Raw genomic sequence first — 9,934 nt, forward strand, 5'->3', positions numbered from 1 at the left:
GAAAGGCTGAAGAATAGAGAACTTTCATTTCTACGAATGGGAATTTTTCTGTGAGGTGCGGAACATCACGGGTTCGGCCTTCGCTCGCGTGCTCCGTTTACTTTCTGAGGAACCTGTACGCGCTTGTGCACCTGTTTTTGCCACTTCCGTTCAACAGTGGCTGGAAAAAAGTTAAGAAAAAGAAAAGCATCGAGCTGGAGCCAGATTGCACTTCCTGCATATTAAATGCCGCTCTATTTCACTTTGAGTGTGCAGAGTATCGTCACGCATATACGGCCACTTTAGTGAAAGCACTACCATGTTAAATGGGGTGTTCGACATGTTGTCGGCGATACTAAATCAGTGGCTTTGTCTTTTCGTAATCCTGGGTGGATTGTGGGGTTATGCACTACATAAACAGCTATTAAACACTTTCTGCAGCTTCACGCCTGAAGTGGAACGCGTTATTTGTTTCGATGCACGTGATTAGCTGGTGGCCAGGACGTGATTAGCTGGTGGACAGAAAGCATCTGCTTCCCCATGGCACATAAATCCCTCTTTCCTCTAGCCACGTTTTAACAGGCAAGGTTCCCGTGTGAAGCTTGAAGAAGAATGTTTTAACGTTCGCCGGTATACACATAATTTTAACCCTTTTAAGTACGTCTTGCCCAGGCCCTTGTTGAAAAATTAACCGATATAATGGAACAGGGAACACACTTTCAATGAGATCCTTGATAAGACGCTTTCTTTTTACATTGGAGAGGTACTCAAGGGAAAATCTCGCCCTAAGGAAACGATAGGACGTTACAACTTCACGCAAGAACCTTGAAATTGTGTAGTGAAGGCCAATGGCTGAAGAAACAAAAAAAATCAGGCATAGAAACTGTTAACATGGTTTGATAAAAAAAACAACGCAGAAACGGGTCTCTTTCGTCCCTTATCAATATGAAACGTGATACAACTTGCTGAAGAAACAAGTGGCACACCGACAGACCACCTTTCTTTACTCGACGAAACAAATTTGTCCTTGATGTTCGTTCCCACGTAGAACACCAGGATAAACGTGGCAAATATTCCGTGAAATTTTTGAATGTGCCTACGTGTGCAATACAGTGCCTGCAGAAGATACATAATTTTCGCAACGAGAAAAACGTTACAAATAGTGGCACGTGCAAAAATCGACAACTCATGACCACCCCATGCCTAGGCCATCGCACGCATTTCATCCGTTTTTTCGAGCCAAAGTGACTCGTTCTCACGATACCCATCCAAAGGTACCCCCAGGTAAGTGCTAGGTGTCGTGAGCCACCGAATATTTTCAAAGAAAACACCGGGCGTGGCATTCCAATGGCCATGCCAGAGACCAATACTCTTTTGCTTATTGATTTCACTGCCGCTTTTCTCGCAAAACCTTTCAGAAATTCTTAATAATGCGCTAACACTCTCCCTATCTGCAGCAAAGAGGGCAACGTCATCGGCATAAGCTAGAACACGTACTTCACAGGACTGTATCTTAAACCCCCTGATTTCTGTACTATTAACTATTTTTCTACAAAGCGGCTCCAGAAATAAAGCAAAAAGTAGAGGACTTAACGGGCAACCCTGTCGAACGGAAGAAAGTACTTGTATGCATTGTATTGTATTGTATTGGGTTTTATGGCGCTTAAGCAACTTAAGGTATCATGCGCCAAACACATGGTATAACTTATTTCAAAAATTGGGTATCCTCAGCGAGGTCCTTGTCCGGACAAGGCTTCTGAGGAGCCCAACGAACCAAATGAAGGTTGAAGTTTGAAGGTTGAAGGTTTATTTCCGCAACTGGTGTTGCGAGGACAGCCAGGGAAAAAGCTGTATAGACAGCTTGAGAGGTCCTGGCTTCCTTTTACAGTGCAGCATTGACGGCGGCGGAGTACAACAACAAACAAAACGTGAGGAGAAAAACAAATAAAAAAAACACGTACGTTCGGTACAGAGAATGAGACATGCACGTTCAGTACGCAGTACATTGTACTTGTACAGTACAAAACTACACGAACATTTGGGGCAATTCTTTCAGAGAAATATTAGATAAATCAATATTCTCGTAGCAGTACAAATGGTTCAGAAGTGTCGGTAAAGTATGCTGCAACATTTGTTTTCCATAGTTTGTGCGGCATTTCTTAACATTCCAAGGTTCTGTTGTACGGGTATCATACACAGTTCTGCTCTGCTCTAACCCAGCAAGTCTAAGCAAGGAGTCATCATTTTTCATCATGGCGAGTTAATATTTATAGCACAGTCTGTAGTTATACATGGACTTCATCTGTATAATGTTGTGTTGATGGAAAAGGCCTGCAGTGTGGAAGAAATACCTAAGAAGACCTCAGCCTTCTTCTCAGAACTGAGAAAATGGGTGAGGTGCATCGTAAGATGCGTGAAAAAACCGGGTAATAAATTTTAGAATTAGTAGTTCTGTGATACATTATATTTCATTTCGCTTTGATATGCCATTTTGATGCCTTTACACATGACGGAACGAAGCCCTACATAATTAATAACAAGAGAACACTATGTGGTACCATATCAAAAGCCCTAGCTAGATCTATTTGCAGCATCGCTACCTTGAGGAGAGCGCTATCGCAATATTCTAAAATGCTTCTAGCTGTATGAATATTTGTAAATATTTTCCTACCTCTGATGCCGCATGTCTGATGCGGCCCAACTAACTTCCGTATAACTCCTTGCAGCCTTGCTGCAAGAACTTTCACGAAAACCTTGTAGTCAACATTAGTCAACGTAATTGGCCTGTATCCCGTTACATTACGTAGTATATTTTTTTCTTTGCCTTTTGGGATAAGTACTGTGCGTGCACGATTGAACGATGGTGGTAAAGTCCCCCGCTCGAGTGCCTCTTAAAATACTTCATGCAATGCTGTTGCCATGTCCGTCTTGAACGCCTTGTAAAATGCCGCGGTAATCCCATCCGGACCAGGAGATTTGCCCGAGCTTAGTTCCTCAATAGCCCTCTCAATCTCTTCCATACTAATGTTCATTTCTAATAAATTCGTTTCCTCTTTGCCTAGCGTTGGCATTTCTGCCAGAAAGTCATCCTCGTAGCCCGGCGCCTTTGGCTCACGACAAGCACTTTCAAATGCCGACATGATAACTTTCTGTTCTCTGAATATCCTACTATTATATTCTATTTCCAATATTTCATTTCCTCGAGCGTACGCCTTTTCATCTGACAAAGCTCGCTTTGTAGGTACTTCCCCCGCAAGGTATTTTTCGGCTCGTGCTCGTATAATTGCACCTCTGTATTTATCCTCCTCTAAGCTTTCTAATTTTCTTTTAATGACGCAGTTCTTGCGCCGCCAAACCCAGCTTAGCTGTTTCGATTCGCACCAAGTCTTCGAGCTCCTGCCGCAACATCTGTTCATGTTTTTGAGCCTGATACTTCATATGCCCACCTCTTTTTATTGCGTTCAATTTTACCCTTTGTTTAAATAACTCCCATTTCTCTGCGGCACTGCGTAGTGTGTCATTAAAACATTGATGTATTTCTTTTTTTGTTTCATCTATGAACACGTCATCCTTGAGAAGCTTGGCATTCAATTTCCATCTTTCCCATTCAAGCTTCCTTTTTTTTTTGCTTTTGGCCAATCTCGAAGGTCACTAAACAATGATCACTGAAAGAAACAGCATCAACATCGTAGTTCTGACACAACGGCGCAATCTCCGAACACACATACACTCGATCTAGTCGTGCATGGCTGGTGCCTTGAAAGTGTGTGAAATGCTGGCGACTTCCACCTCTTGCGAACTGTGCCACATCATTTAAAAGAATTTGCTCACGCATTCTTTAAGATACGCAGCACTTTCTTCATTTACACTAGCAGTGGTTGAACGGTCTTCCTGATTAAGGACACAATTGTAGTCACCCAACACAATCAAACACCTCTCACAATCAAAATATATACTCAATTCGCGAAAGAACAAACATCTTTCATGCGGCTTTGTAGGTACATAGACACAAATCTAAATTTCGCTTCCCCGTAAGAAAGATCGCACAAAACAAAGCGTCCTTGCAAGCAACTTGTAACCGTTTCAACGACAATGCCAATTGAATTTTTAACAAACAACATACACCCGGCTGATGTTCCCACCGCATGGCTCACGCATACATTGTACCTCAAAGAAACTTTTGCTACCAAGCCTTCGGTCGCCTCCTCTCTGCTAACCTTCGTCTCCTGGACCGCAAGCAAATCTAGGTCTCTTGCTTGCTTTATGCGTTTGACTTGATATTGCTTGCGACTAGCCCCTAGACCCCGTACATTGAGCGTACCGACGCGTAATGGTGCAGGTATACTAATCATGGTGATTGTAAGCGCGAACCACCAGTACAACGCTAACCGTGGCTCTACCTTGCAGTGGGAATACCAGTGTATTACTTATCGCGTCCCTGACCCCGAAACGGCGACGATGACGCCGACCGGACTTCGGGGACATATTTTTTACCCTTGGCGCCAGCAACGCGGTGCCACTGACGCTCCAGGCGTTTAACCTTGCGTTCGGTGCTTTCCTCCGTCAACTTCGGAATACCTGTTCTGGGACGCTTCCCGCGTCCCGCGGTCGCCCCCGTAGCGTCTGCTTGATATTCGGCTGTAGTGATCTCGGTGCTGTCGCTCATGTCTTCTTCACTTGCTTGACTTAAGGGCAGTGACTCTTGCGTGTAGCCTATTTCGGCACGTTCCTCAGTTGCCTTCGTCAAGTCCCGATTGTCAGGTGTCGTCCCTCCAGTTTTCTCGGCGTCAGTCTCCCGGGCCTTGTCTTCGCATTCCTTGGTGTTGCTGTTCGGGGCAGACTTTTTCGGCCTCCTCCGCGTCCATTATGTTCTCTTGTACTTCTGTTGTGAGAACCGTTTTAGTTACCCTGGCGTAGCTCCTTGCACAATCATTACTTTCGTGTCCGAACGCCCGGCACACACCACAACGTGGCGTCTGGCAGTCCCGTCGAATGTGTCCTTGCCTGCGGCACCTCAAACATAGCGGGAACCGGCCCGGGGCCACAAGAAGGACGGTGCCACTTCCCAACTTGAAAAGATGAGGCAGGTCATCAAGCTCAACATCTTCCTTGAGTCTCATTCGCACCACTCTCGTCGTGGATGTCGCATGTTCAAAACCGGCGACGGACCAGTTGTCGTTCGACACGTCAAGGACGTCACCAAAGCTGCTCAACGCTTGCCGAAAGCTCTCACTTTGGACAGCAAAGTCGACCCAGTGCACTTTCACGGTGACGTCTTGTTGGACGGGGTCAATGACAGCTCAGAAGCCGCCCTTGACCTGAAGTCCACCCGTTTTCACCAGAGCATCCTTGTCCGCCTTGCTGCGCAACTTGAATAGCCAGACGTGATTCATCTGGTAGGCTCCAAAACCCGTGATGTTCTTGATGATACCAACGTCCTCCAATGGCTCGCGAAAATCTTCCAGTCGATATGGTCTTCTTGCCAGGTCCCCGTGCAAAAAAACGCACTGCTGCATGCTCTCGCCTGAAGGCAATGTCGGCAGCAAAATCCTATAATCCGAGGGTGCAGAAGAAAACCTGTCACAGCGGCCAACGGCGGCCGCCAAAGAACCTCGCACGGAGCGAGCCATCACGCGTCCTTCCACCTCGAAAGCCGAACGCGGAGTCGAGCCACGAGCATAGAGAAAGAAATTTCTCTATGCCACGAGTTCGATGCTTCAAAGCGGTACAAAAGCGCCTCTAGTGAATGCGGTGTTGCCTTAGAAGCGAGCTGTTTCTAAGGCTCAGGCGTGCGTCGCTTGCTCAGGCGCACATTTCGTTGCCGCGCCGAACGCTGCGTTGCTCGACGCTCACCGCGTCCGATGCGGGGTGCGTAGTCTCTACGCCGTAGCCCATTCTCTTACACCCCTTGGCGGGTCGCCGGGAACGCTGTCGCGTTCCACTCTTGGAGGCGAAGCTTAAGCGTCCTCCAATTTTTAAAGCAAGCTGACAGTTAACTGTAGCAAAAAAAGAAAACGTGAGAAGGGGAACGGGAAGTGCATGTTCAGTATAATAAAAGGGTGTGTTGTTCCCAATGCCACAGTTAGGCCCCAGCAATAGAGCGATGAAATAACAGCGTCTATTGTAAAAGCAACAATCCTGCCGAACGCGCATTGTTACCACCACATCGTAGCTACTCCATTATTGATTGTTCTGCTGTGAATTCGATGCAGCTGCACTGTTTATATGGTATGACGTATGAAATTTGACACACGAAATGCTAGACGCAACGACGCCTCGCACTACAAGCAGTTAGTGTGAAACAGTGATAACCGCATAACGTAACTCCAACTCACCTTTCAATGGGAGGCCTCAGCCTGACAGCTACCTTGATGTTGGACATCTTACTTGCATGGGCTGCTTGCCCTAGGGCGAAATTAATGAAAGCCGACGCACATTACTAGTAGCAGCTACGACATTTGACGTTGAAATGGTTCGAATGAGCGGCGCGAGCCATGCGCGAGCGGGAACGTGACGTCACAGCTGCGCCGAGGAAAGCAACAATTTTTACTTGTTTTGTTAAATATATAAGCTAAATAAATCAAATTAACTGCATCTTGAGCAAACAAGTAATTATTTTTTAAATTAATTTTTACGCTAGTGTTCCAGCGTCTGTTGCTTTTCTATTATTGAGTCAAATTCAACTTGACCTCAGAGATGTCCTGCGGCACACGCTAGCCATAGCGCTAGTAGCATAGAGAAAGAAAAATGCTAGAAGTACTAGGAGAGCGCAGAGTTACAGACATGGTTACATAGTTCTGTGAGGCTGAGCAAAAAAATTAACAGCAACAAAGCGGGTAATCCATAGAGTTAATGTGCTACACTATAGAGAAAAAGCTAGACGAAAAAAAAAGCAGCAACTAATACGGTTGTCACACGGCGCACTTTTGATCGCGATCAAGCCGGACTCGGATCGAATTTCTCGGCTGCACTTGGTTCCTTTGCGCAAACTGCGTGAGGGAGTCAATCGCAGCCTAGAGTTTCGATCCGGATCGGGCATGATCGCGATCGAAAGTGATCGTTTGACGCCGGTATAACGGTAGAAGTGCTGCTTGCTGGGCGAGTTGGTTCACGCTGAGACTTGAGAAAACCAGCGAAAAAATTGAGACGCAAGCACGAAAGAAAGAAGAGGCACCAGAACGCTGGACTATAGCCCCTGACATATATATGAAAACACGGATCACCCTCGAACATCAAACCGCCAACGCATGCGCAATGCTCTTAGCAAGGTACAAAATCTTTAAAAATTGATGAGAGCACCATTTTGCCCTAACTCATCTTTAAATTCAGCCTTTTATAAGTGCTATCTCGATCTTTATCGCTCAGAGAGATAGACGGAACACTGATGCATTTTCCTTCCTCTTGTATACTGATATAAAACGCCTCAAGTATTTCTCTTTCGGTTTTCGTCCTAACCTTGCCAAGAATCGCTACATTTTCGAAAAGTGGTGCACAGGCGACAGTGACGACAATGAAAAGCCAGGTGACCTTGAGAGTTCGTTAACACACAAACTCGCGCATCAAGTCATGCACCAAACAGGCCGATATATGCGTCACTGACCGGATGCGCGAGCACTGTGCGTTGACCAATTCGCTCTTAAACAAATGTGCACCATAGAGTCTCTACGTGTACACCCTTTGGGTCGTACCTTGCCACACAACGGTAATCGTGATCTGTCTTCAGTGGCGTAGCAACAGGGGGGCCGTGGGCCCCGGGTGCAAGGGGCCACTGGGGGGGTGTCATACGTTGGAAGACACCCCTCTTTCCACCGGCTTGACTGGGCACAAATGGCAAAGAATGACCCAGTATCCAGTAGCCCGAGCTCATGTACCCGATGCGTCGCGCCGCAGAATTGTCGGCTGCAGCTCTATCAACACCCCACGAAATAATTGCACGAATGTGTGGGCTAAAAAATTTATTTCGCAAAATGGTCGCTAAACTATTCGCCTTAGCAGAATGTTTCATGTGGGGTGCACTCGTGCCGTGCGTTCATGCTGGGAGCAGGAGTCGCTAAACATGCACATAAGGCGTTGAGGCTCTTGGGTCCCTCTTCCGTTCAGAACGCGCAGCGAAGGCGAATAAAGACATCAGGAAGAGGGCGTTCAACCAGCGCGGCCGGCGCTCGCGTTTACGGCGTAGCGTTCGTTGAGAGCGACGTTGCATAAGTGCGGCTGTCATAAGTCGCGAATGGGATTCTCTGGATCGTCGTCAGACTCGGTGCGGCCGAAGAGTTTGGCGGCGTATCACTCAACAGGCTGTATTATAGTCGCGGGCGCCGCGATGTTCCGCTCGCTTTTACTTGCTCTCTCCCGCTCGCTCCGAGAAGCCGCTGAGAAACCTGCCTTTGTGTTTCACGCTTTCCTTCTTACCCTCGAAAGTTTCAGAAAACTGTTGTTGTGTGACTTCATGTCACAAGTACAGTGTCTGTGTCAGCTGTACAGAATTTGACAACAACAAAAACGTGAATTTTGTAAGGATATTTCACGATATTCTATGAAGTAATGTGTCTTTGTGATTACTAGGAACTCGCTAGCGTGAAAAATATGGCAGATAAGTAATAACCATGTCCTTAATAAACCCTTAATTAGTACTTATAGAGGAAGCACTTCAATTCCAAGAATTGAGGACTCAAAGTCATATTATTAACTCAACAAAAACTTCTTAAACAAAATCGTTTTGGGTGCTACAACCTGCAGTGCTTTGGCACTGCGGGCGGCGCCCAGTATGGCAGTAGCGAAAGAAATATGAAATAGTGGACCAGTGACGTTGATCCTTCAACCCTCTCCATTGCGAGTGCAGACCAACATGTTTCGCTGGCACGGACTTCATCGCAGTGTTATTTCTTTTTTCTTTTTTTTATGGTGACGCCAAGAATCGAGGCGAAGCGTGCTCTGTTCTGTTCCCAATATTTTGGTGGTACCGCAGCTCGGATAATCACGTTTGTCCGTATAGCAGCAAATAAAAACAGGGCTTTATTGATCAGAATGAAGAGAACTCGTAATTGTCATAGCATTGGCGCCCGCGCGGCAGGGAGGCAGGTGGCGTTTTCCGTTTTTCTAATACGGTGGAGAGATCAGCGTCGCTGAGACACAATTTAATTTTCATTTTCGTTCAGGGCTGCCCATCCAAAATACTGCGGGCCATTGTACCTACGACGATTTTTTGTGAAGTTGTTGTTGGGCAAGATATGAATGTCTGCCTTCAATTTTGCAAATGCAATGTTGCCGCTAAAATTGGTAATTAAACTTTATAATTTTTTTTTACTTGTGACGTGAGCCGTATTTGCCACGATGCCGCATTTGTATTGGTCGCCAAGCCTTACAGTCTGACAGAAGATGTGCAGATGCGCTTATCACAAGTTATCACTGCAGCATCCTGTGTTATTTGGCGCAGAAAAAACAGCGTGTATTGGCCTCGAGCTCCACCACTGGAAAAGCTGGCGCCACCGTCGGCGTGACGTGCTATTAGGGATCACGTGGACATAGCGGCCGCGTCGGCTGCTTCGGGAGCGCCGAAGCGAGCTGGAAACGAGAGTTTAAGTTCCCGCGTACGCTGCGGTCCTCATTTAGTGGCGATATTTTCCCGCTTCGAGTGCCTCCTTTGCAACGCTTGAAAGCACTACAATAGGTAGTGGCTGCCTTTGAAGGCGCGAGACATGGTAGGCTACTGCTCGGTGCCGCAGTGTCGGACGTACGCAATGGAGCACGGTGTCAGCCTTATTCATCCGTAGCCGCAGGACAAGAAGCTGCGTGAAGCTTGGTTCGCGAAACATAAAACCAGCAAACAGTCATCGTCTAGAACTCGGGTATGCAGCAAGCACAGATGCGAGCAAGATTTCTGCTACGGCGCTGGGTCTGCGATGTTCGAAAAACGTGCAGTACGACGCTCGCCCGAGTCCGCTGCCCGACTAATGTC

The 9,934-nt window shown here is 46.8% G+C and overlaps 1 protein-coding gene across 1 annotated transcript in view; it reads right to left on the bottom strand.

Annotated features, from left to right (window-relative positions):
• LOC135897258 (uncharacterized) overlaps positions 1-6,488 on the bottom strand; it is a 135,768-nt gene extending 129,280 nt beyond the window's left edge. Inside the window, exon 1 of the mRNA XM_065425852.1 lies at positions 6,315-6,488. Coding sequence (XP_065281924.1) covers positions 6,315-6,361 — 47 coding nt within the window. The 5' untranslated portion in view covers positions 6,362-6,488. The remainder of the gene's footprint in view (positions 1-6,314) is intronic.
• Between the last annotated feature and the right edge of the window lie 3,446 nt (positions 6,489-9,934).

The sequence above is a fragment of the Dermacentor albipictus genome, chromosome 1, assembly GCF_038994185.2.
Source record: "Dermacentor albipictus isolate Rhodes 1998 colony chromosome 1, USDA_Dalb.pri_finalv2, whole genome shotgun sequence".
Taxonomy (NCBI): domain Eukaryota; kingdom Metazoa; phylum Arthropoda; class Arachnida; order Ixodida; family Ixodidae; genus Dermacentor; species Dermacentor albipictus.